Here is a 27,043-nt window from a genome sequence, read left to right as displayed (position 1 = left end):
GAGGATATTAGATGCGTTCAGTCTCCGAGCTTGGCATGTTTGCATGTTTGTGTGTGTGTGAGCAGGGCTTTGAGCTGAGTAGACACTCAAGCTGGTCTGGCTGGCAGCCAGTAAAGCTACATTGCTCCCTGCCAGGCAGAAGAGGCGCCATCAGGTGGAGCAAATCGACTCCACGAACCACAGAAATATTGCAATACTGAGACAGAAGGAGACAGAGAGGGAGACGAATTAAAGTAATTGCACTCTGCTCTGACAGACGATTGAGTTGAAGTGTTCAGAGGGAGTCGCATGTTAACACAAAGCTACCGCATCATGACATGCTTGAAGGAGACTGTGCTTTGAAAACATGAGCAGGGAAGCATCTGCCTTGTCATAAAATGCCATGACATAGTGAATCTCAAGCGTGCCTTATTGTACACACTGTATGTCTGTGTGTGTTTGGCACGCTGCGGGACCATGTGTTGAGATAGCTAACCTTCTCAGCCCTCAGGTCTGCACTTGTCAGACAGAGGATATGTTTACCTGGGCAGGCACAGAGGCCAGCACGGGCCTGCCTGCTACTCTCTTACTCACTACTATGACATTCTGCCTGCAGGAATGGCAAACACTCCCATCTTATCATCTGAGAAGCGATTACTTTGTCTACCTTCAAAATCCTCAATGGAAAACACTCCACCGGGGTTGCGTGTAGTTGTGAAACCTTAATCGCTGTTCATCGTAATCACCTCAAGATGGAAATTAATGACAAACCTCATTTAGCATTAAGTGAGAAGCCCGGCTGGTAATGAATCACGTCTCACAGCTTTCCTACAGGAAGCCAGACGCTGCCTGTATGTGTTCATGTGTGTATGTGAACACGCAACTTGAAGTGGGTGTTGGGACGACTGGGGAGGTGGGTGGGTGTAGACATGCATATGTGTGTGTGGGAGGATGTGTGTGCGTGTGTAGGAGTGAGTGTGTGTCTGGTACTGTGTGCTCAAGGGTGGAGGTGCTGGTCAAGTCTGATACCGTGTACCTAAACTATGAGACAAAAGTGCCAAAACAAGATGAATTGCCAAATCTAGTTTTTAATCAACTATCAGATTTACTCTTGGGTTCAAGCTTTGCAAATGTGAGGATTCTTTTTTGTTCTGTTTTATATTATTGTAAATCAAATTTCTTTGGGCTTTGGATGATTGAAAGGACAATTTTTCACAATTTTCTGGCTTTTTCTAAAGTGTAAAATGGCTCCCTTCAGACCCCTCAGATCTGTTGACCAATCACTGCTCTTAATTCCACAAATTATTTAAACACTGAACCTGATTATTATACATCTTTTTCATTAATTGATACAATAGAAACATGTCAGAAGATGTCTTCTCTTTAGTTTTTTAGTAATCTTTTTGAGGATATAACTGTTTTTTATAATTTTTAGTTCTCTGAAAAATATGTATTTGAATTTTTATCTATAATAGATTTTTATGCATTTATGCGTTGATTTTCAATGTTATTTTAGTTTAAGTTACTGTACTGTGTTCCTTCTGAACACCATTTCTACATGTGTACTAGGAAGTTTATTTCATTTGACTAAATGATTGCTCAAAAAATCTACAGTTAGTCTACTTAGTTCTACTTAGTAATCTACTTTTCTGAATATTTTAATCTAAAATTGTGGCCAAATCACTCCTTTAAATTCAAGTTTCAGCAACTAACCCATAACTAAAACATAAGTTAAAAATACCACCTTCTCATTTCTACTTTTCATACTGAGGGCTTTTTTGGTTCGTGAGATGTACGTCACATGTTTGTCTGTACAGGACACTCCCCTCACGTCTACCTGACTCATAAATGTCCCTACCTGTCTAACCTGTAACCACAGAACTCACACACCCATTCATACATGTAGACAAACACACACACACACACAGACACACACAGACACACACACAAACACACACTCATCATGCTCTTTGGTTTTGCTTCTGTAGGTTACTGGTAATTCTTTTATCCCAGACCTCCTGCTGACTGTGTCCTGCTCAGCAATGGTGATTCGACCCCTCACCTGTCTGACTCAAGGTCGGTGGTTTTCTAAGAACCGCTGCAGTGCTGTAATCAGACTCTGTAATTACCGACATGACTGTTGTTTTCCTGACAAAGGATGTCTGCCTGTCTGGTACTATTTCTACCCTGAGGTTTGTAGCTCCAGGAAAGCTATGAGCGCTAGACATAATAGAGTCAGAAAACAGACACTCCCAGACACCACAAGGGACCTGCTGGCTAAATCTGACACTGACCTCACAGGAGAGCAGCCACATGGGCTTAACTCACCACCACATCATAGACATAGCATGGCCACGGAGTCATAACACCCCTCGCACATCCTACTGCCTGGCAGGTCCCACTGAGCCAGATGACAGGACATCCCTCTCTTTCTCCTTCTCTCTCTCACTCATGAGAGAGGGAGACTTCCTCTGAGGAGTTTGCTTTGGCTGAGTCCCCTGTGGGAACTGAGTCTTGAGTGGGAGGGGGGGGTGGGCCAGGGGAGCGGGACCACAGAGGAAGCACTGAGCTGAAGGAATGTATACTTGAAGGCCAAGTACAGCCTCTCCTTTAAGACTCCATTCAAGCATTGCCCTTTTCAACTCGCTATTGTATGATATTTCTTTCAGGCGCTGTAATGAGGGAGCGTTTCAAAGCAAACCTGTAGGCTAAACAGGGTCTAATAGCAGCTGGGCAAGAGAAGAAATGCTTTATTTTTTAATTAGTGCCATATAATGACATAGTAATACCAGTATACCAAAAGCCCCAGCTATTTTCATGCTGGCATGGCAGATAATCACAGGGAAACACAACACATCACAAACATATCTATTCTAAGAGCAGAGCGTTTGACCTGCTTGAAGAATAATTTGTCAATATAATGCTAACTGGAGCGTGATGGGGATTGAGCTGTTATTTCATTTGAACATGGAGCTAATCAACAATATATGTTTATTGAGCCCTGATGGAGGAGGTCTGTGACTGAATCAGAAATGCTACTTGTTGGTACGGGGCGGCACGGTGGTGCAGTGGTTAGCACTGTTGTATTTCAGCAAGAGGGTACCTCTCGCCCATTGTCAGCTGGGATAAGCTCCAGCACCCCAAGACCCCGATGGATAAAGTAGGCATAGAAAATGGATGGATGGATGGATCATGACTGAAAGTGAACTTCTGGCTGCTGTTTCTTTTCCCAGCACAATTTTTGTCCATAATCCCGCTATGTTCTCAGATCTCAGAAAATAAGGCTCAGTTTGTAATACAGTAAACCAAAATGATCCTTTAACTTAAAGGAATAATTTCAGATTTTGAGAAATATGCTTATTCGCTCGCTTGCTGAGAGTTAGATCAGAAGACTGATGCCACAACCCAAAACTGGAAACAAGCAGAAACAGCTAGCCTACACAGGACCACCTAAACACACAAGATATGTAAATTAGTAAGCTTTAGAGGTGCCATAAGTCATACTGTGATACCTCTGCGCAGAGCCAGACTAGCTGTTTCTCCCTGTTTCCAGTCTTTATGCTAAGATAAGCTAACCAGCTACTGGCTGAAGCTTTATTCTTATCATACGGAATAGTGAGTGTCATCATCTTGTTATGTAATTCCCAAAATGTTGAACTATTCCTCTAATAACTTGACCTACCTTTGTGTTTTCTTGATATGTTAACAAATCTTTACATTTTTCAAGTTTTCCACAAGGAGAAACTGATAACAGCGGGCTAAATCCAAACCTCTAGCTTCTTTTCTGGTGCTAAGAAGACGTTAATGAAATGATCAAGAAATAAAACACGGGACAGCGTTCATCTGCAGAGACATAAATAGTTCCATCAGTTGAAGTTCCTCGGGCAACAGTCATACAATACCAACACATGTTGCATGATAGCATGGCATTAAGAAAAGTGCACAGCAACAAGACACAACAGTTTCAGATTACGGCCTCCTTTCCCCTCCTAAAGCCCTGAATGTAATCCCCAGATCGACATGTGCTTAGTGGGGCGCTGTCTCACTCAAGGGCACACCAACTGGCACGGCTCACTTGGGTAACGGCCTTAGTTGGAAGTGAGAGAATACTAGTTTCAGTAATATGATCCCTGTAGTTTGGTGTGGATATTCACAGGGATGCCTTCAGCTTTCTGTTCAACTCTCACTGCATAAATTGTACGACAGTCCCTTGATTTATATAAAGCCCTGTGGTCACCTCCTAACAGCTGGGGGAAAATTATTGGTGTCTGCCCAGAATATCCCTGAAACTTCATCCCTTCGCCACACAGAAACAGCACAAGCGCCCATATCCCCTTGCTAAATCTTAGCTTAATTTATCAATTCATTCTCTCGCTCTGTTGTGTCCAGGTCACATAGGCCTATTGTTCATGTACTGAGCCACAGCAGTATGGACACACACAGAGCGCCGCAGGACTTGGCATAAGGCCGGCATTACAGTAAAGCTTATTGGATTGTCCTAATTGTCTTTGGGATTGAGACTTGATGAGGTCTGAGGCGGACGAGCTGCTGTCCCTAAAGGTGGAAAATATCTCATCAGGTTTGCACAGATTGACACATATAGCTTCAAGGCTAAGGAACAGAGTGTTAAAGCAGTGTTCTGCATTTGTCAGCCATTCATAAAGTGAGCTATATGTGTGGAAAATCAATGCTACACAAGATCTAGTGATCCCAATGGAACCAGTTGGAGTAATTCCTACAGAGCACTCTTCATATACGTTTGCACTTTATTCAGCTATTATTGTCATTCACTTTCTTCATTTTTGATACTCTACTTCTGGTATTTCCGTTTACTCTTTTATATCCACTGCATGCATGTCTGTCCTGGAAGAGGGGTTCCTCCTCTGTTGCTCTTCCTGTGGTCTTTCCTCATCTTCGTCTTCTTATAAATCGTTAATCGCCTGTACAAAGTACATATATTCATAACGATGGTCTGTGATTACACTTTGGTATCATTATATTATGATTGCATTTATGAATAATTAGCATTTTATTGTTCCCAAACTCATCATATGTTCTGCATGTAAAATCTTAATTTGTGTTTTAACAAATGACTGTACCTGTCAAATAAACGTAATGGAGTAAAATCTGCTGTAGTAATTCATAAGATATTCATTGACTTGTTCATAGAATGAGAAATATAAGAGCAAAGTGCCACCTCAAACTGTTAATTAAATGTGCTTATTTACATTCCACCACTGGCTTTAATAGGTCTTAACTCTTAAAATGAGCGAACAAATCTGCTGAGTGCTTTACCATTTTCCCATGCAAATCAGGCTGTTTCAAATATTCTCTAAAAAAGTTTTTGTTGTTTTTCGTGCACATTGCATCCTGATTTCAAGGAAATTATATAAAAAAAATATATTTATATCACTTATATCCCTGAGTGATTTGTTTAATATAGACACACTGATTTGATAAGATGAATAATTTATCCAGAGAAGACATAATGTACATATATTATACTGGTTAATTCACTCCACTCAGTGCAATAATACAACATGTCCAAATGTGAATTAAAGATATTAAAATGCATTAAACTCTCTAATCTTTTGATGACATGTTTCATTTCTAGCTTCTCCGTCATGAAAAAACCTGTTCCTGGATGAATCAAATTCAACTTGCTTGCTGAGAGCAAACAAAAAGAAAGATCAGCCTACTGTACTATTGCGTGGCGAGAAATGAATTCCAAATCACGTCCAAACATGGTGACTGTAACAACACGGACATGCCCGCCTTCCTTTCTTACAGCATGTTGGCAGTGGACTCCAAATCACTCTCTCTCAGAGGATGATCTCACAGTACCAAGTTCAACAGACAAGGAAACCCTAGACTAAAACACACGAAATAGACATCACTGCAGATTACACATTATTAGCGGGAGCATGTTTGGTATGGTTGTGAGGCAAAGTTATCTTAGGAAGTGAAATGTGCTGTGTGACTGGTGTATTTATAGATGCACATAGCGCCAAATTCAGCAGATAGTTGTCTGAGCCCCCCTGCTGCAATGTTAGAGTAAGAGAATTAAACATCAGGCTGCATGATCTGAAGGAAGACACAGGCTGCAAACTAATAAAGGCAGAAACATACGCACTTTCGTGCACTCTCTGCACACACACACACACACACACACACAATGCCCTTATGCTTCTATTCACATTTAGCACACTTATAATGTAGGAGCAGCTGCAGTGCTAACCAGAAGGCCGGAGGGGATGAAGGTTACAGAGAAAAAGAAAGAGAGAAAGAGCAAAGACAGACTCTTGCTGACCCACGTTTATGAAATTTAATTTAGTACTCTTGAAGGATAACATGAATTCTTACTTAAAACGTATTCATGAAACTTTCAGGAACGTCTTGAATAAAAGAATAAAGAGTATCTGTGAATTTGCAAGGAAATTAGATTTATACACAAATAACTGCTTTGGTTTTGGTTGATTCTGCATACAAAAAAATCCCACTGTAAGGAAGCAGGGTGATTTCTCCAGGCTTAAAGCCAACAAATTAAATATTTAGTATTATAAATGTGACTGTTTTTCTTCTTTTTTCAAAAGAATCCATTAATTGGAGAAAGAGCTCTGACCGGGCAGTTTGAGCTGCAGCGACACTGGAATTCACAGTAGTAATTCAGCTTGTCTGTGTGCTCTTGAATTGAATTAAAGGAAAACTGTGAGAAAGCCTTTGTCAGGGTGGCTGAAATGGTTTCCAGATAGGAATGAGCAAGAACACTTCCCACACCTAAAATGGAGAAAATTCTCAGTGCATTCCAGCTTTTGTCCCCCTGTTGTTTCAAAACCAAACAAGACTGTTTTAATTTCATAAAGTATCGTGCAGCAGTTCTGTTCAGTTTTTCAGAAAACTTGTCAGCATTTGTGTGGCTGTATCCCGACTTCCATACATGTGTGCGTGCCTTCACAGAACTTGATCTCTGTTGTGCAGCAGTGCCAACGCCATCTTTGCTTTGCAAGCTTAATCCCTTGGCATTACACTGACACTCATCTGATTCTCTGCCAGTGATGCATCTCTGTATTTCAAAAGATACAGTCTATAACCCACCACTTCAATTCAGAATTTGGGACATGTTTATAGTTCATATAATTTCAAATGATTTTATCATTCAAAGTTGGCGTCGGCTGCACTAAGATGAGCGATGTCAACGTTTACACCTCAAAACTACAATGTAAACAATAAAGCTATGGTTCAGTGCCTCATGTTTTGAACATTACTGACAATTTATTTAGTGTCAGAGGAAATAAAATGAAATGAACAATGAGTTTGTTTTGATAAGATTAATAGGCATATCTCACAAAGAGATACATAATTTTGACATGATTTGAATAATAATTACTGGAATGTAAAGGAAGGCTCGACAATTATTGGTTATTATTAGAAAGAATTAGTTGTTTCAAGTGCACTGCAATTAGCTTCACTTGTATCATGTATTATTTTTTTTTAATTTTCTCATGCAATAATGGAACAAATTGAGTTACGCAATAAAGTAACTATAGGATTTATTTTAAATAGGCATTCAAGCAATTAGGGAGGGTGAGATAATTAAAGCATGAGGAAAATGCTAAATATTTAACTTCCCATGATGCAACTGAATCCTCTGTGTCTATAAAATGCCCTCATCTTTCAGACTCTATGCCCCTGGTATACAATGCATGTAATGTTTTCTGTCCATTAGTCTCATAATCAGGATTATTTTCTCAGACTTTAGAAAGCTCCTCCAAAGCCACAGAAGACATTATACAACTGTTTTAACAGGCTGAAAAGTACTCCACTAGTAAGCTGACCTACAATCTCTTTAAGAAACAAAAGAGTAAAATAGGATTTTATGTCTGAATACAAGATAATTAAGTGAGTTGGAGTTTGTGGGTTTTTCATGGCAGAGTAATGAAAGAGATGAGAGAAAATCTGTGGTTCCATAAACTGACTCTGTTCCCTCTGAGACAGCAGTGTGCATTAAACTGAAAACTCTGGTTTGTCACTGATAAGCACATCCCTACCTGTGCACGGGGGGAAGTGTGCATGGCCATTCGTGTTGTTAGCACACACCCTCTCTGCTCTACAACGACACAGCAAGTCCAGTGTCTGACTGGCTGGGTTTTAATCCTGCAGATTAATGCTAATGCCATGGCAAAGAAGGCAGAAAGATGATTAAAATGTCACTGGATAACCTCTCCACAACCCAAACACTAACAGCTCCAAATACCCAGATCATTATATCGCTCGCAGTACCTGGTACTGGATGACTCTTCTGCACCTCCCTTACAAGGCCGAGATGGCGGAGAAGCCAAGACAGGAGGAGGCTTTTGAGACTGTGAGAGGGAAGGGTGAGCAACTGCTTGGGAACTGCTAGCTACAGCGGTCTGAACTCAGTCAGGGTCTAGACCTCCAGTGTCTGAGAGACTGACAGGCCAGATGGACAGTCAGATCTCCATATTAACAACTAAGTACAGGGGATAAAACAGACCACCATAATGACCCTAATGACATTTGACCCAGGAACTGAGATAATGTTTTAATTCAGTAAAAATCACAGTGAGTCAAATAACTTGTTATACCCGACTCATTGCTACTGGTCTTTGAATTTATTTTTTTTAAATATGTAGATAATTAAAATTCCTGTTAGGTAATGAGGATCTTATGAACTAAGCTAGAGTTTCGAGTAACTATTTTCTTGTTTGGTCAAACCATTGTTTTGTTTTAAAATGACAGAAAATACCAAAAACAGTTTCCTTAGAAGTCATCAAATTACTTGTTTTGTCCGATTAACTGTCCAAATCACCATATATTCCATTTATAATCACATAAGACAGAGAAAAGCAGCAATTTAGAAGCTGGAACTGGAGGATGTTTTGCTTGAAAAAAAAGAGTAATTGATTATCACAGCAGTAGTTAATCATTTTCTAATCCTAAGAGGTCTCTATTTCTGTTTCCAGTTCATGAACATATGTTTCTGACTTTATATATATATATATATATATATATATATATATATATGAAACAATTTCAGCAGACTTAGTCCTTTAAATAATTTAATTTGAGTAACAATAAGCATCAGCTCAGTAACACACAGCTAATTTCAGCCATAAAGCAATGAGCAACAACCGTATAACCAATGAGCCATCGAGGGCCAGATGCTTTTTAAAATGTCAGTCAGCTGAGCTGCGGTTTGTGCCGCCGTGCCACATGCAGCCCCAAGTAGCCAGTGAGGAGGGCAGGTGGCAGGTTTATTTGGAAAGATGAAAATGGGATGAATACCAGAGGTTAAGAGGTGTGAGGGGACAGGACGGGGGCAGAGAGAGAGAGAGAGAGGAGGTCATAAAAGCTGTGACAGGGTGAGGTGAAGTCAGGGTCACTGCTCACTCAGGGTCCCGTGTGATGCCATTTCACCAACACAGTATACGTCTGAAAACTGTTCTGGAGCTAATTGGTTGAACCGAGGCAATAAATTCTGCTGAAATTTATAGATAGCAATCTGGTCATTCTGTGGAAATGCTGCCTTTCCGGTCACCAGGTTGAAAAACCTGATCTGTGCTCCACTGCCGTTGTCTCACCACAAACAATGAATAACCACTTAAGTTAATACTACAGACACATGGACTTTTAAAGACACTTCTTTTGTGTAATTAGGTTTGAACTTCAAATTTAGCTTGTAAGCGTGAAAGTCACGGATCACAGCTTCTTATGCTGCACCACTAAATACTGTATGGAATGTTTCTCTTATGCTAGAAAGCGCAACCAGAGAGTGGCACTATTTGAAAAGTGCTAACGACTCCATTCAGAAACACAGGAAACAGTAAGAATGAAAGACCTTATATCAGAGCTCATTAAGGAGCCTTGACGTAACTGAAGAGAATTACAGCTTCAGGAGAAATACAAGAAAGCACTGGTTTCAACCAATTAACTGTCAACACACTTTCAAAACTGCACCAGGAGTTATTGCCTCTCAAAAATGTTCCTCTCGGGCAGAGCAACAGTCTGACTCAAATGTACGAGGGCCTCACAGTGTGAGTATGTGTATACAGTAATATTTGACAGAGATCAAATAGCATTTCACTTGTTTCCACTTGTTCAAGGAATTGTCTGTAAGGGAAATAGGGGATAAAACACCCACAACATCCGTTCCTAAGATCACACATTCCATCCTTAAACACTGGTTTTGTTTCCCTCCTCCATTCATAGGAAAACATATCTTCTTACAGAAGTAATTAGGTGAGAGGGCTCAAGCCTGGCAGCTTCCATAAAATGAATACGAGCTCTCTAAAATGGAGGGCTGAGAGGGGTGGTTGGTGGACCACAGCACCTCATGAATTCTGCAATTTGCCGTCTGTTTTTTGACTCTGAAAAATTCTTGGAAATGTCTTTTCCTGGATGATTTTACTGCACAAGAGCCTGTGTTTTTCTCCATGGCAACCACATAACAGTAGAGCCCAACTAAGCTCTGACTCAACAAACAGAACTCCACAAAATACCCATTTCTGCGCCAGGGTTCCCCCTCCCCCCCTTCGCCCAGTTTTTCTGCAAAACCCTGCCCGAGACGGCTTCAAAACAGCGGCCAAATGATCAAACTGACCATAAATGAAGACACGTGCTGGGTTTAATCAGGGAACATATGTGACATGCTACAGAAGATATGTGCAGGAAAACCTGATGAGCCTCAGGTGCTGTATAGGTTCAAACCTTTCTGCGAGCCAGAGCCATGACAAGTTGAGTACAGTAGGACAGGCAGCAGCTGGGTACTGTTAACCTGAGGGAGTCTCGCTTGAAGCAACAGCAGGTTCAGAGCAAATACACTGGACAGAGCATTACATAAAAGTCTGTCTCTCTCTTGGTGGGCTGAGCTGGGAGGACGTAGGTGCTTTGTAGCCCTAATGTAGCTGCTAAAGGGGAAGGCAGGCCAGGGATTAGTGCTGCAAGCAGGCAGGCACAGGCCTGAGAGGATGGCATGATGTGTGTGACCATAATCTCCATGGTCTTTCCAAGCAAATCTCTGAAACCTGCACGTTGGATGCTGACAAGATAACCTACAAGAAACTAATTACACAGAGAAAAAAAGCAGACTAGCCTGAATTGCAAATGCGAGTAAAACTCTGGTGAAGCTGTTCATAATCTCTGTATTAATACTGCTATTCATATTTTAAGAAGTCCCTTCAAAAATAATTTATTGCAAAGACAAAGTCATTAGAAGGAGGCTGAAGGCCGTCCTCCCTCCGCTTGTCCTTGAATCATACTCATCACTTTGCATGCCAGGAGAGGATTTAGTTTCTGCTTTCTTATTGGTGAACTATCAACCTTCTTGTCTTGACTAGTTAAAGCCATTCCTAAGACAACAGGACATGTCTGCTAAACTGTAACTTAAGACAACAGTGAGCCAGGCTGCAGTTTCAGCTGCTGTCGAGCAGCTGTGAGGCTGTTAGGGTGTGTGGCTGCTCTTAGTCTTACAAGGCTTTCAGAGGCTTCACCCTTGCAAACACAAAATCAAACAAAATTATCCTTTATTTGTTGCATTTAAGGTCATTGCAAAGGGGCATGGGAGGCTGCCAACTTTTCTCTTTGCCTCTCCCGCACTCCCCGTCCACCTCGTAGTGAGCACAGAGGAGTATGCCGCAGGGAGGGGAGGCCCTACACAGGAACTCAATAATAACTTTCAGCAGTCTAGCCAGGAGGCTGGAAGCCCAGACTGCGGCTGTTCCCTCTTGTCCTCGTTCCTCCCTCCGCACAGCCCCACGCTCCTCCCTTCACCCCCTCCTCCTGCTGGCCTGTGTCTGCTCCACAGGACTGATGCATTCTGCAGACAGGCCAGCACTCTTAAAGAGACACAGGCCACATTTTTATCCCCTGAATCACTGCAGTGGACGGAACCACTAAAGCAAGAGCAGAGAGTCCTTCGTTTCCAGCCTCTCAGTCAAGGGCCTGTGCTTCATTTCACTCCTTTTCTTCAAGCTCGAGACTCTGACATGATGCAAAATGTGAGCGAATAAACAGGCCAAAGTATGTTGAGAGGCTCTCACTGAATCTCTGGCTGGGCTCTTTCAGTGCTTGTCTTTGAAGGTGCCTTTGATGCTTTCTTTAAAGTTTGTCAAGTCCAATCAGTGTTCTTGGCAGTGGAAGTACGTTTAATTCCATTGTCATGATAATTTTTGGTGACATTCCAATAAATCAAGATTTTGAAATGACACTGCCACCGGTGACATCATTGCTATCTAACTTGCCACTGGTATCTGCCTCAAGGCTATCAGAAATTAGGACTTCAACTAACATTATTTTGTATCATTGATTAGTCTGCAGATTATATTTGGTCTTAAAAATATCAGAAAACTGAAAAAAAAATCCACCACAACTTGCAACAAAGTGATCAAATATCTTGTTTTGTCCAAAACCTGAAAATACTCAGTTTACTGTAATGTTGGACAACGAGAGTTCAGTTTAGAACCTGGAATCATCAATGGATTGTCTACCGAGCTACTCATTTATTAATCGAATAATTTGTACAGCTCTAATGGAAACACAGCGTCAGCTTTAATCCAGCGTGCACTTCTGCTGGCTTTATCCAGCAATGAGAAGTAAGAGCTTCTCCTCCATGTGCGCAATGTTGATGAAAAATTTTCCGCATAAGGAAGTGAGAATCAGACCTTCACTACGTTACAGATTTTTTCAATCTTGATCTTTTTTAATGAGTGAAAATGCCTTACACTTTCTATTCCTCCTGCTTTATGAGTTGAACAGAGCAAGAGAGCCCTAAATAGCGTGTGACTGAGCAGAGCCATGTTGAGCTCTATACCACAGTAAGGAAACGATTAAAAATTTATTAGAGTTGAGTGACACAGAAACCTACAAGGGCGTGCCTGCCAAACACGCTCTCATTCTTTTGCTGTCAGCACTTTTCCTCTCTTCATATACAAACTGTGCAAAGCGGCAGAGGGTCTTAAAACCGAACCCATGACTGTCGGGAGAACAATGTCAATATAACTAATTTATATAAGAAACACGTTGACTTTTACTGTTATTTTTAATGCTGTGCAACAAATATATGTACATACAGCTACATGGGAATGTTTCACAAGAGTAAGGCACGTAAAACAGAGCTCCATAACCTTCTATTACCTAAATATCTTGAAGGGGCTGAAGGGTTAACACATCTCAGCTGCAGCATAACAAAAGATGAAATCTCTATGGGAGGTATCAGTGCCAGAGTCAGCAGAGCAGCCCAGTCCTCTGCAATGATAACCCCATTCTGGAAAAACTATAAGGCTGAGCATCAAGCTTCAGATGGACCAAACAGCTCCAGCCCAGGCTCTAAAAACACTGGGAAAGAAATCTTCCAGGAGGACATAACTGAGACTCTTAGGAGTGTCTTCATGACTGAAATCTCCACGAGAATCTCACTGGCCTCAAACTCCACTCCACTTTTTTTTTTAAAGTTTAGCAATGCTGTCACCCCCACCTAAGTCAGATGTGCAAACAAATAAAGTCACCACCTGACTCTAAGGCTGTTTCTGCACAAAAAAGAGAGCCCAAATCTGTAGTCGCACAAAACAACTCACTGTTCGTTATTCTGTGGTGTGCAGGGCGCTTTGAGAGGGTGACGCATACCCAAACAACACCAAGCCATTGAATCACCAGCCACATAATTCTGCACCATCTGTAGGACTCAGGTCTGATCTTCTGCACAGCATAACAAGCTGACAGCAATGCAACAACAAGGGGATACACACTCACTGACCTACCATCTTTTAAAACACTTTTAAAATAAAGTGAGCTCGTTAAAACAAAACAATGCTCTCTTGTCCTGAATATATCTTTATTCACAGCAGTGATAACAGCGTCACGGTGATGTCCTCTCCTTTGCCCTCGAACTCTGAACCAGCCGTCACCTCCTTCACCTTACAAGGCAGATGCAGGATGAAAAAGAAGGCAATGAACTTCTGACCTGTCATTCACACTGCAGAGGAAGCTTTGCAGCTTGGGGGCAACCAGAGTCCACCATCCACTCTGTCTCTCCTCCCCTCAATGTCTCACCCTGCCATCCCATAAACCCCCACTCAAAACCTCCTGCTCCACGTTTTATGGCTGCCAGATGGTGGGGAGGCCTCCTTGCCTCTGGACTTGCCTCTCCAGTCTAGTAAAACCAGTTGACCTCAGCAACATAAAAACTGCTATTTATGAAAAGGCTTAGAACAAAACACACAAACATCCTGCCACTGAAAGAATCAAATGCTATCTAATCTCCCAAAGAGCCCTTTTACAAGATGAGAGTGGGACAGCAGAGACACCAGTAGATGTGTACCTCTGCACTGGTCCAGATGTAGCGACTACACCCAGGTACATTTTTTTTTTCTTCTGTGTGAAGGGGTTTTATTTGCGTGCCTTGGGTGTGAGCACAGGACTTTGGCAGCGTCTAAATTTCTCCCTGAGAAACGGAGAAGCAAAACAAACAGAGCAGTCTGCATTCAGGTCGAAGCTGAACCGCAGAACCACAGTCTGGCCTGTGGTTCACAACATACTGTTCCAGCACTGACTTCACCTAAAACAAACACTCTCAAGACACGTCCACCTCAGCCAGAGGGAGAGGAATCTGAGAAAAAGTTTAGATTTGAACTCCATTAACAAATCCCCTCTCTCACACTCCTTCTTCTACTACTTCTCTGACCGAGGTTTTCACAAAGTGCTGGCCACACTCAAATCTTTTCACTCACTTGTGTAGGAGTTGTGCCTTTTGACGGCATGCTCGGACTGAGTCCAAGGTTTGTGAGCGTGCAGAGTTGGGTGGGAAAGAGGGTTAAAAGGCCAAAGATTGCCTTGTTATAAAAGAGCCGTCCAATCAATGGCTTCCTTTTACTGCAAATCAATTTAAGTGATTATCTCCTCTTCCAATAACAACTTTCTTCCCCCTCTGCTCACCTCAAATGCCGCTCCATTTTTCTTCTTCCTTTATTTGTTCTACCAGTTGGAATCTACCATTTATGTCCTGTAATTCAACCTGACCTCCAGGCAACCCCTTGCATGGCTGTCTAAGCCATTAAGGTAGCTGTGACGTGGGTTATTAGTGTGATAAAAGTTTACTGTCCCTCCAGCCACTCTGCACGGCTGCTGTTTAACGCCTCTGAGGAGCAAGTCTATGGGACCTTTCACACAGCAGACTGGCAATGAGGGCATTTGGTCAGCACACCAGTACACAACAAAACATACACTGAAGAGTGAAACCTTCAGGTCTGGCAAGTGACACAAACAGCCAGGGGAATAAAGGACAACAAACGGAATATAAGAAACCAGCCTGTGTCCAAGTCAGGATGATGAATCAAAGTAGAACATCCCTTGTGCGTTGGCTTTGTGGAAATATGTAGACAAGAGGGCTTAGGGGGGTGGTGGTTGTCTGTGCTGTGTTTTTTCCTGTGCAAGAGAAGTTGTGGGCAGCAGAGCTAACTGCAGCCTCAGCACTTCTCTCCATATTCTCCTGTTTCAAGCCAAGAGAGAGAACAAAGGCAGAGAGCTAAGCTGCTGCAGAGGTAATGAGGACAGAGGCATGCAGCACAGGAGTGTGTGCCCTCAATAACGAGTACTGCTGCAGTCTATGATGGAGTCCTGTTGGACGGCAGGAATAAAAATCCATGCAGCTGCTGCTAGCAGCCACTCTGCCTGTAGCCTACCCACAGACTGTAACTGACTGACTGCAGCCCACCCCTTTTTACACTGCAGCTCTGTCTACCACAAAATGGAAACCACAGTGTGACTGGAATTTGCTTGGAGAAACACTGAGATCCGTGTAGTGAGACAGTAAAACTCCATTAAAAACTGTTTATTCCACTGAGATTCTTTAGCAGTAAATTAGCTAAGAGTGGCAAAATCCGTTTAAACGTTTCAATCATTGCAAACATAAGACTGGTTTTATTACATCACAGAAGAAAAGCCTGGTAGATGACTCGAAAGAAATGAGTTTCAGTACGACGCAGAGAAAAATGTTACCATAAAAAGTAGCCAATGTGACAGAACAATTAATTCATGCAAAGTGGATATTAATAATGCACTGTCAAGGAATCATCTAAAATGTGTCAGATGGCAGAGCTGAGTTTTCACAAATGACACAAGCTCAGTTTCCTGAGAATGACAAACACTGTGAGCTGTGGTGTGAAGCATTCAAAGGCAAATGGCACATCGGGGGACGCAGAATTGAGGAAATCCACATTATTGCTTAAGGAGAATCCCAATTAAACTTCAGGACACACCCTTTATTCAAGCGCCTGCCAAATTCTACACCCAACTCTCCAGCTTACCAGTTTGAATCAATAATGTGATTAAGAGGGAAAAGCATGTGAAGGGAGGAATTTTACAGCAAAAATAAAACTTGAAGCAGAGCTAGAGAAACCCCGCAAAAAGAAATGTGTCTTTCACCATAGTTGGTATTCATTATATTCTTAATTTTCTTCGGTCGCACCAAACAATGCTTGGTCGTTTTGTTGCGCTTTTGAAGGATCATGCATGGCATGTTCAGCTCTGCTTTGCTGCTCACTTTGGCAACAGAAGACATCTACAACCATGCATTACAGAAAAACATGTAAACATCCTACATGTTTAAAAAATAAAAAAGCAAATAATTACAGTAGGCACATAACTAGTGGGTAAATGTATGCATTCTAAGATTATTTGCCCCAAATGTCTTTAATTTTGAAGTCGAAGACATTCCACAGAGAGGCTGTTTTGGCAGCTCTTGGCTATAAAGCTGTGTCAGTGCTGTTCCATGCCAGCCCCACCCCATTAAGGCCGAACCCTGCACATCATGTGTTTCCACTTTACCGATAGGGTGGAAATGACCTCAGCGCAGTAAAAGATGACAGGGGTGCTAGTGCTGTTCACCAGATGTGAGCAGAAGAAGAGAGGGAGAAAGAGGAGGAGGAGGACAAGGAGGAAGAAGGGGAGAGAAAACCATTCGCCTGAAGAATTTACTGCAAACCCCTGAGGAACCCTGTGATTGAGGGTTCAAGTCGAGCTCCAGAAGTTCCTGGTGTATCTCAGCGGCACTCAGGGAGCACGTACCCTTCTGGCCTGGCCAGACACGGAGCTGCACACGCACACACATACATGCGGTCATGCATGTATGTGTACGCACACGCAGAACTGTCATTCCACTGCACCTGCTAGCAACACAAAAGCCACTTCCTCCCACTGTGTCCGGCCAAGCCCCTTTATCCCATTTAGCACAGCCTGCACCACAACAAAGGCAGAGAAATTAGGGAGCTGTGTTGATGATAGGGCGACTAATCTCTTTGGAGGGATTCATTATATCAGCAGCCTGTACAGTTAAGCAGTTGAAAGGGGTGAATTAAATATGGACATGCAGAGATGGGCGTCTTTGTGAAGCTGAGCGCACGAACAATGCCCTGCTATTACCTCTGGAATAATTCATACATTCCATATGGGCCAGATGCCCCAACCAGACTCTGCATTTGATTTAACATGTTCAGTTGATACAAGGTCACAAGTGAATTGATTATCTCCAAAATATCTTGTTTGTTTTGTATTATAGCCACACATTCTAGTTCAGAACTGTCATGTGATCTTCACACTTTTGCTCTCTTGAGTCCTTATCAGATCATAAAAGATCACATAACCTTGCACTAAAACACACACCACACAGATTAAGGCTGTTGGAGCCCAAAGGAGAGGTGATTACTTAGTTTTTGTTGATAATCTGAAAAGCAGCTTGACGTTTTTTAAGATGATGTGTGTACTAGCACTTGTCTTGACACCGGCCATACACTGCTTAAGACACAAGGCTTATAATAGTCCCCTCATTATAGGATAAAGTGTGGGACTGCTCTATTTCAGGCCATGGCCATCTGTGTCTGCACTCGTTGACGGGCTGCAAATAAAGCCAGACGCTTGTCAACGCCACAAGCACAAGGGAGGCAGGCAGCCCTGCTGGGCAGCCGGCACAGCGAGCACAGTGCTGGCCAACCCTGCAACTATTAGACACCTGCAAAAAAAGGGGGGGGGGGGGGGTTCTTGGAGAAAGACGTGTCCTCAGCATGTGAGCAACTGTGGCCCATCTGTATGCTTGTCTTTTTAAATGTAGGCTCCAATACACTAATGCAGACAGAAAGAGAGTAAGTAAGAGCAAGGTGGGGCAGGTGGTTAACACTTAGAGATGCATTTCAGAGATACATTCTGCTTTTCAGTGAAGTCAAAAACAAAACTAATAAAGTCAAAGAGGCGAAAAGGTCCACCTGACCAGATGATGCTGTGGCAAAGAGTGACCATGACGGACCCTGGGGTGACTGTAATACTGAATAAATAACTTACCCCCACTCATTGCAATAGAGGACAGCTGTGCTGAATTCATTTGATACGGGTGCCTGCTGACAATGCTGCATTGCTCCGTCTCTGCAAGAAAGCATGTCGAGCTGGTCTGAAGAGCACACAGGGGCTTGCAGCTTTTTGCCAACACTGAATGATTGTTCTGCTATACAACCCAAAGCTCTGACCCCTGTGAAAACTAAGCTAAGAGAAATAAACCAGGTTTGGAGGATCGCCTCAAAGCTCTTCAGTGCGTGCAGATGTGCATGCGTCACAGAGAAGACACAGTGCTCTTAGATCAGATTTTGAGATGCAATGTCCTGTCGGCAAAGCAGATAAATGAGATCACAGGCACCTGTAATGGTACACAGCAAAACAGGAGAGAGCAGAAAATGTGGATCCCACTCATTTGTTCATTTACGAGATGATTATGAGGTCATCCTGACAAAGTAGTGCTACCTCTCAATTTCCATCTATCTATCTATCTATCTATCTATCTATCTATCTATCTATCTATCTATCTATCTATTTAAGAAGCACAGATGGATGGCAAGTTTTCATCTCTTTAAAATGAGACAAACAGCCCTCACACCCCTGGAACAGTACAGTGATACATGTGCGGCGTATGTAGGCCAGTCTGAATACAGACTGATACAGCATGTGCTCACTACAGTGGAGGTGGAGATCTAAGTATAATGCAGTGTGAGGGGGAGTGCAGTAGGAGATCTCAGTGGAGGAGAGCCTGTGTGTGTGTGTGTGTGTGTGTGCGTGCGTGCGTGTGTGTCCTACAGGGTTGAGGAGGTGTCAAATGGAGGAGATGAGTGATGGTGGCGGGGCAGAGGAGGTGTCAGACAAGGAGGTCTCAGTGATGGAGAGGGCAGCTTCACACAGTGCTGACCTGTGTGAGAAGTGCGTGTGATGCAGAGTGGAGGAGGAGTTGGAGAAAGGAAAGCAGCAGCAGGAGAAGGAGGAGGAGGAGGAGGAGGAGAAGAGACTCATCGAGTCACAGCACGGAGGTCACAATGAAAGAGGATGAGCAGTGAATGGAGGAGGGTGAGGTCTCTGTACTGTGAGAGGTCTATGCACTGTGAGGTCTGTGTGTGTGTGTGTGTGTGTGTGTGTGTGTGTTCTGGCACGCTTCTTTGAGCCCACCAGCCAGAGAGCATGAAGCTCTTATTTAGCACAGGAAGAGCAGCTCTGCTTAGCAACCACAGCCGCCCTCCAATCACAAGCGTACTGAGCAGACTCCAACTGAGGACGAGTCCTTCCTGACAGTGTGTGGAGTCTGACAGGGGCCTCTAAATGTTGAGGAACATGCCTTTCCACACGCACAAACACACTCAAAACCAGCCTTTAATGCAAACTATTTCGACATAACTGAGCTTTTATGTTGCCAACAGACAAAGACAAAATTACATTCCCTGTGTCTCCTCCGCTTCGTCATCTTGTGGACTCAGCATAGAATTCAAAGTTAATCTAAACCATCCTAATCCAAAATATTAATTATGCATATCCCAAAGAGCAAGGCGGTTGTGTAAATCCCTAAAACATTCATTCTCCTCTTCCCACAGCCACACACAGCACTGTGCAGCAACTTGGCAATGCACCAGTTGCAAGTGAAACGATAGCGGCCCTGATTGTGATCTGCTAGCCATCAAAACAAGAGGGAGGAACAAGATTTGGACCAAATGCTGTCTGAACACTGAGCAGTCTGTTTGGTTTAGCTGCGTGAGCTAATCCTTATGATAGCTTTGGAGGTGGTCGGTGGGCGGATTGTAGGCGAGAGCAGCATGCCGATTTGTCATATGGCACCAGCAGGGCCTACTTCTGCTCTGGCTGGAGCTCCATTAGCGCATCTCCAATGTGGTCTAACAGTTATGTAGCTTAGAGCTGCATGTCACTGAGGTGAGAGAATTTTCTAAGGGGATAAATATTGCAATTCTGCTCATCATATCTCTTGCTTCTAAAATCTCAACAAAAAAGCACTTGAGTTGGAATGTGCATCTGCACTGTTGGTTTCCCCATGTAGCATACTGTCTGCAGTATATCTAATTCATGCTCTAATTACAAAATTCCAGAGGGACTGGTTATAAATTGAGAGGATGTTTTGAGTGGGCCAGAAAAGGAGGAGACAGTCCATGGCTGACGTTCAGTCTGTTTTGAGATCTGTGTTCCTGAAGACGCTGTCCAGAGAAGATGACGGTTTTGATGTGTGCTGTGGTCTCTGCATTCCAGGGGTTATGTAGGATTATCAGAGTTTTACCCCCCACCCCACTCCCCGCAGACTGCAGCAGCTTAGTAGCTCAGCCAGCAGCAGATGCAGAGTCCAGGATTTCCTGTGTCTGCACCAGATGGGTCTGACTCTTAATCACAGAGCTGGAAATCAGGAGGTGATCGAGGAGGAATTGATGATGATTGTGGAATAACACTAACTCGATACGGGCATCTGTTCTGCCACAAGCGGACTGACTGACTGGCTGGCTGGCTGGCTGGTTGACTGCAGTCACAGACAGTGCTCATCTCCTCCTTCGTCTCATCATCACTGATCAGCACTAATCATCTTCTTCCCTCACTCCATGGGTTATACAAGTCTTTCACACATAAGCACAGTGCTGCGTCATCGAGCTTTCGAGAGGAACAGAGTTAAACATGGTCCATGAATTGTCTAAAAACCCCCTTTTATGGAAAGATGTTATATGTGTGGGCATCTGCATGTAAAAATCATCTACATGGACATGCATATTGATTTCCATAAGTGCTGTATAAACAAACTTTGTTTTTCAGTATTCTGATTATCTTTTGGACATATTTAACTGGAGGAGCTCTGCAAATACCTTGTATACATGATTAGTTAGTTTTCTCTAATTACGTTTTTCTGAGTACTTTGCTTTTTACTTGTGATATGCTCAACATATTTTGTCCTTTGGACTTTTAATGAACTAAGATTGTGGGATTTTTAGATTGTTGTATTGCTAATTCGATTTAAGCAAGGAATCTCATTACTTTGTCCATAATTGTAAAGATATCACATTGTCTTTATGGAGGAAGTATTGTGATATACTGATGTTGTCAATGATGGCCAGATGCTTTTAAACGTACTGAATATGGTTGTGTATTGGCAAAAATGTGGTGATACAATACATGCAACAGTACAGGGGTTACGATGGCCAATATTGCAATATGTTGTGATACCGTAAGCAAGGCAAAGCAATATATTATGATATATTTTTCTAAATCTAACTGTCACAGTATAAAGAACACTCCTCCTTTTGCATCAGTACAATCAGCACAGTGGGATCTGCCTTTGTATTTGCCACAGTTTCTGCACCTTCCAATATCATAGCTCTACTTTCTGTGCAAACTAAGCCAAGAAATGAACATTTGCCTATACCAGCAAAATAAATTCCTTAAAACTGAATGAAAAATAAAACTCAAATATTTAAAAAACCCATACTATTTTTTGAGAACTCATATGGAATCACAAAACATGATATTGCATTTCTCACGTACAGCAGTATTTTTTTACACCCCTAATAACAAAACAAAAAAAGCAGTATGGTTAAAATCATTTTTGCTTTCTAATATATAATAAATAAATATTTCCAATAAAGATATATAGTCTAGCATAAAAAAATATATTTGCAAATGCATATATATATATAAAATAATCAATTTGACTAAACAAAAATAACACTTTTAACACCAGATGCTTGCAAGAGAACATCCAAATAAGACCATTTGACTGCAAAATGATTCTGCTGCAAGTTGATAACACTAATAGTGAGCTAGCCCAGTCTTATCTCTACCAGACATGCAGACACCACTACAGGCTCCATTCTGACTTTGAGCACATAACCAGGAAACCAGTGACATGGCAAACTCAGAAGTGTGGATTTCCCACCCTGGAAGAGGCTGGAGGTTACAGACCTATCTGCAAGGCACCTCAAGAAACATGGCACTAACAAAGAGAAATGGCTGCACTTCACAGCCTCTGAAAGCCCGGCCCTCAAACAAAGAAGGCGGCAGGTCTTTAGCACACATCACCCATGACAGAACCCCAGCTGACACCCTTTTAACATGGGGTCACCCCTGCAAGAATGAAGGCCACAACCCCTGGGAGCTCCTGCCACCCCTTTGCCTTGACACGCCGTCGCTGCTTTGGCCCAAACACCCCACCCAGCAGTCACTGCAAAGACAAGGTGGGTTGGGGGTCACGGGGCTGTCCTTGGGGAGTTGGGTGCTGAGACAAGGAGGGGGAGGCAAGCAAATGCTCTCTAAAGATTGATGTTACCAAAAGAAAGAGATGGAGAAGAAGCCAAATCGAACATAAACAACAAACCACAGAAAGAAGCTGCACCAGGAGAGAGATTTAAAAAATAAGCTAAGTCTTTAGCCTTAACCAAATGCGACTGAGTCGTTGTGTATCTGTATGATGTGGGTGGGTTGGGTCTTAGCTGACTGGGTCAATGCTGGGCAGACAGGTCCATCAAGGACCTAAGAGATGCACCATGTCAGCTTTCAGGGCTTCCCAGAGGTCAGCAGACAGATGGGAATGGAAATGAGCGGGCAGAGAGCTCATTTTAATCTGGCCCTGCACAGCTGATGCAGTCATTACACTCGCCTGTTTACATGCAAACACACTCGCACACATAAATACACCCTCATGCAAGTGCAGATAAACGCACAGCTACACGGCGGAGACAGCTGTATTTTTCATTCATTCATTCATTCATTCACTCACTTTTAAGAACAGCTAATAACTAAAAACACACAAGCCTTCGTCCTTCGACACACACTTGATGGGTTTGTTCCAGGTTTGCGGCTAATTTCATCGAATGAGGAGAACAATAGCATGAGAAATGGCATACATTGGCCTCAGCTGAATGGCTTTAATATCCATTCCATTAAGGAGCATCCACACAGCTCTCCAAAACCCCACTCAGTCAGATGACTGATCGTATTGCCCTCACTTCTTAGGGATTTTTTTTTTTTTACAGTTAATGCTCAGGAGTATTTGACTTTGAAGAGAAAAAAAAGTTTTTGCAATTTCCATCCTCTTTCTTGAAGATTTTCATGCTAATCAGTAAAGTTAACGTGAATTATTACACGCAAGGTTCAACACAATGAAATGAGTCATTTGAATGGGACTCAAAATTCAAATATCCATGAAATTTACATTTTTTTGTAAGCAAAATAATCACCCAGGATTGTGAAATAAAGTGCACCATAAGCATCAGAAAATGGTGACATTTAATTGGAAGCTACAGTCAAGAGTAATGTTTGCTATCTGTCCACTGTATATCCCTCCGTCCTTTATCAGACAGCCATCTGGCCAGTGGACTGGACACAAGGACATGTGATTGGATGGTGTGAAAAGAATGGGGGAAGGCTGGGTCAGTGTCTTTGGGGAAAGGTCAGGGGTTACGGCCCTTTGACAACACATGTCAAGGCCTGGCTCACACACACCCTGCATCCTCTGAATGAGAGTCTGCAGCCTCATCTCAGCAATCTGCCCTCATCTGCACATTAGGCAAAGTGCTAAATGACCAAATGCTGGATTTGATGCAGAACAGACACCATGGCACTGGCATCATTCCCTCCTCTGATCCGGCTTCTGCTTTTGTGAGGAGGCTGCAAATGACTGCTTATGTTTTGTGTTCTACACTCACATCCTACGAAGAACAATGTGGAATAACTGGAAATCTTAAATCTCTCCAGCAAACTGCACTTCAAACTGTTTCCCGAAAAAACACATGCTACATCAGCAATTATCTTCTGCAGCAGTGTCTTCCAGCAGTGCCGTACCACAGCGGATGAGGTGGGAGTCTAGACAGATGATACAGGCAGACGGGGTAACCTTCGAGGCTCTCTCTTATTAATAAAACACTGACATCAGAGGGAGGCTGAGGCAGACTGATAACATCGGGTTTTTGTTTCGTGGGTAAGTCGAGCTGAGCACGGGCTGCGAGCTCACGTCCAGCCTTTCAGCAGCTTGGCCCGTCAGGCTGATGTATGGGGGAGTGCTGGTGTGCAGCTCCCCGAGGACCAGGCCTGTCTGCTAACTGGGACACGACTGACAGTGAACCACAGCAAACACGCGCTGCCCCTTCCACCACGCTGCCTCCATGATGCTCAGCCCCTGAGTATATCACACACACTGAAAGACTGTCAGTGCAGGACTCACCATTTCGAGAAAATATATAACTCACATGAAGACCTGCTGACTTTGGTTAGGAGGAAATTAGCCACAGGTGCAAGACTCTTTATGTAGGATATATACATATATTTCCTCACTGTACAAAGATTGTGTCAGGAGTCTGTGTCCAATTTGTGGGGAAACATGACATAATTCAGCTTTGGGATCCCACTTGCTCCATTCAGGATCAAGTGATTATTTCCAGAGAACGAATAAAACACAAAACATGTCATTGTCATAATCTCATTTTCTTTTAATCACCAATAACCTCCCTAATCCTGTCATTTTCTTTCCCCAGACATGTTTCTGTAAGCAAGCAATGTTTTCCTGAGTGTTTTTTAAAGCGAGTACTGAGGTTTCCCTGTGAGACATCTCCTGGCTCTTGCTCAGACTGGAGCAGCACCATAGTGATGCACACAGACATGTCCACTCATTAGCAGAGTCCCACACAGCAGCTGCTCTGTGACGAAGGAACAGCCACCTCGTCTCCTGGCCCTTTGTCCATACTAAACATCTCTGACCCACGCATGGAGCCTGACACTCACACACACACACACACACACACACACACACACACACACACACACATTTCCATATCCCTAACCTCATTAGAGTCCTATCCCCTTCTCCACCTTGTGCCACCATAATAGGCTCCCCTGCCCCCCCACTCCCCTATCGCACTAATAAAATATATCATCGGGACTCCATTTATCATAATGCAGATGCCCTTGGGTAACCCTGAGGGGGTGGTGGATGCTCAGGGGTGTCAGCTGAAGGATAGAGGCTTCGCTGTCACCTCTGTCAGACATATAGGAGGTGAGTGAAGTTTTACATGAGGTGTTTCACGGTATAGGAGTAGAGGTGACAGAAAGATGTGGTTTGCATTATAACTCTGTGTGGGTTGTCTAATAAGACAACATCTGGAAAAGATACAAACAATCAATCAAAGGAGACAGCGACAGGCCTAATGAGAGAGAAGCTTCCTCAAAATTGATGTTAATCAGTGCAGATGCTGTGGTAGGCCTGAAGCTGCTGAAATATCCACAGAAGTGTCAAAGACAATAAGTGGTGGTTAATAACAGGGTGAAACAGAACAGACTTACTCTGCACGGTATACTGGACCGCTTGCCCGTCAGGTCGTATTTTCCTTTTAACTCTTTAAGCAGTTGTTCCAGGTGACTTTTCTCCTCTTTGTCGTTGTAGTCCGGGTCCAAGAGCACATAAGCCCGCCAGTTGGCGGAGTCGAATCCCCAGTGGACTGTCCGGTTCTCGAGTCTCTTGTGACTGTGGACCACAAACTTGTGAGGTGGGAACATGAGCCTGCAGTCCATGCACTGGATGCAGGCGGCACTCGGGCCGGCGTACAGTTCCGGGACAAACACGCCTTTACACCGACCGAAACACTCATGGTAGACTTTGAAGCTCTTTTCGGTTCGCTCCAACTCAAGGGAGCCTAACTCCTTGTTGCAGTGAGGTGGGTAAGTACCGCCGTAGATGAGAGCGTTGCAGAGGCGCTCAGCATCCGTCTGGGTGATCAGCCCGCAGGACGGAGCCGAGAAGGGCAAGATGCCGACCACTTTGAGGATCTCCAACTGGTCCGCCGTGCACCTGGAGCAGTAAATGTGCAGGTCGTCGCACACCGAGTTGATCTGCTGGAGGGAAAAATCTCTCAGGACGCTGTTGAGGATCTGCGGCAGGCAGAGACGCTTCTCGCCGCCGACTACGAAGCAAGAGATGGGCTCCCGCTCCAGGACCGTCTCGCACCTCTCCGTGGAGCGATCGGACGGGATGAAAAGTGGACCGGACATCACCGGAGGCGTCTGTGCCGGCAGGGTGAGCATTATGTCCGCGGATTTTCCATCTTTAGCAAAGAGGGAGTCCTGGTGCCACCGAGCGGAGAACGCCGCCGGTCCGCCGAGAGAGCGCATGGAACTCAAATGAAACTGCTTCAGAGTTTGCTGAAGTCCAGGATGGGGCTGAAAGCTCGTGCCCTCCATGTTGTTGCCGGTTAGAAAAGAGATTTCAAAACTCAAAATGAAAGCTGAAATTGACTTATTGGATCGGACGTCCTCAGCATCCGGCTACACGCTCAATAACGCGCATTTCCATGTCACCGGAGAAGCTTCCCAGAGCGTCCATTCAGAAAACTGAAGACTGCTGAATTCACAGGGGGTGTTCCTGTAAGCAGACGCAATTAAATTCGAAAACTCCTTGACTGAAAACTCGTTTTATCCAACTCACAATCACCGGGTAGGCTACTGTGTTTCTTTGCGCTCCTGCGGTTTTACGCACTCCTAATGTGCGCTCGAAATATGCCTCGTCTGCTCTGTCTGGCGTATCCTCAGTCTGTCTCCCCACTCACTCAGTGTGTGTGAGTCTCTCTCTCCCTCTCTCTCTCTCTCTCTCTCTCTCTCTCCCTCTCTCTCTCTCTCTCTCTCTGTCTGTCTGTCTCTCTCTGTCTCTCTCTCGCCCTCTCTGTTTGTTTGTGTCTGGTTCAGTCATTGAATCCCAGCCAGGAATGTGACTGAC

The 27,043-nt window shown here is 43.5% G+C and overlaps 1 protein-coding gene across 1 annotated transcript in view; it reads right to left on the bottom strand.

The window, feature by feature from the left end:
- The window catches only part of skib (v-ski avian sarcoma viral oncogene homolog b), a 31,645-nt gene extending 4,693 nt beyond the window's left edge, over positions 1-26,952 (bottom strand). Inside the window, exon 1 of the mRNA XM_046383398.1 lies at positions 25,618-26,952. Coding sequence (XP_046239354.1) covers positions 25,618-26,511 — 894 coding nt within the window. The 5' untranslated portion in view covers positions 26,512-26,952. The remainder of the gene's footprint in view (positions 1-25,617) is intronic.
- Positions 26,953-27,043: the final 91 nt, after the last annotated feature.

Source organism: Scatophagus argus, chromosome 3 (genome assembly GCF_020382885.2).
Source record: "Scatophagus argus isolate fScaArg1 chromosome 3, fScaArg1.pri, whole genome shotgun sequence".
NCBI classification, from domain to species: Eukaryota; Metazoa; Chordata; class Actinopteri; family Scatophagidae; genus Scatophagus; species Scatophagus argus.
This window is presented reverse-complemented; position numbering and strand designations above follow the sequence as displayed.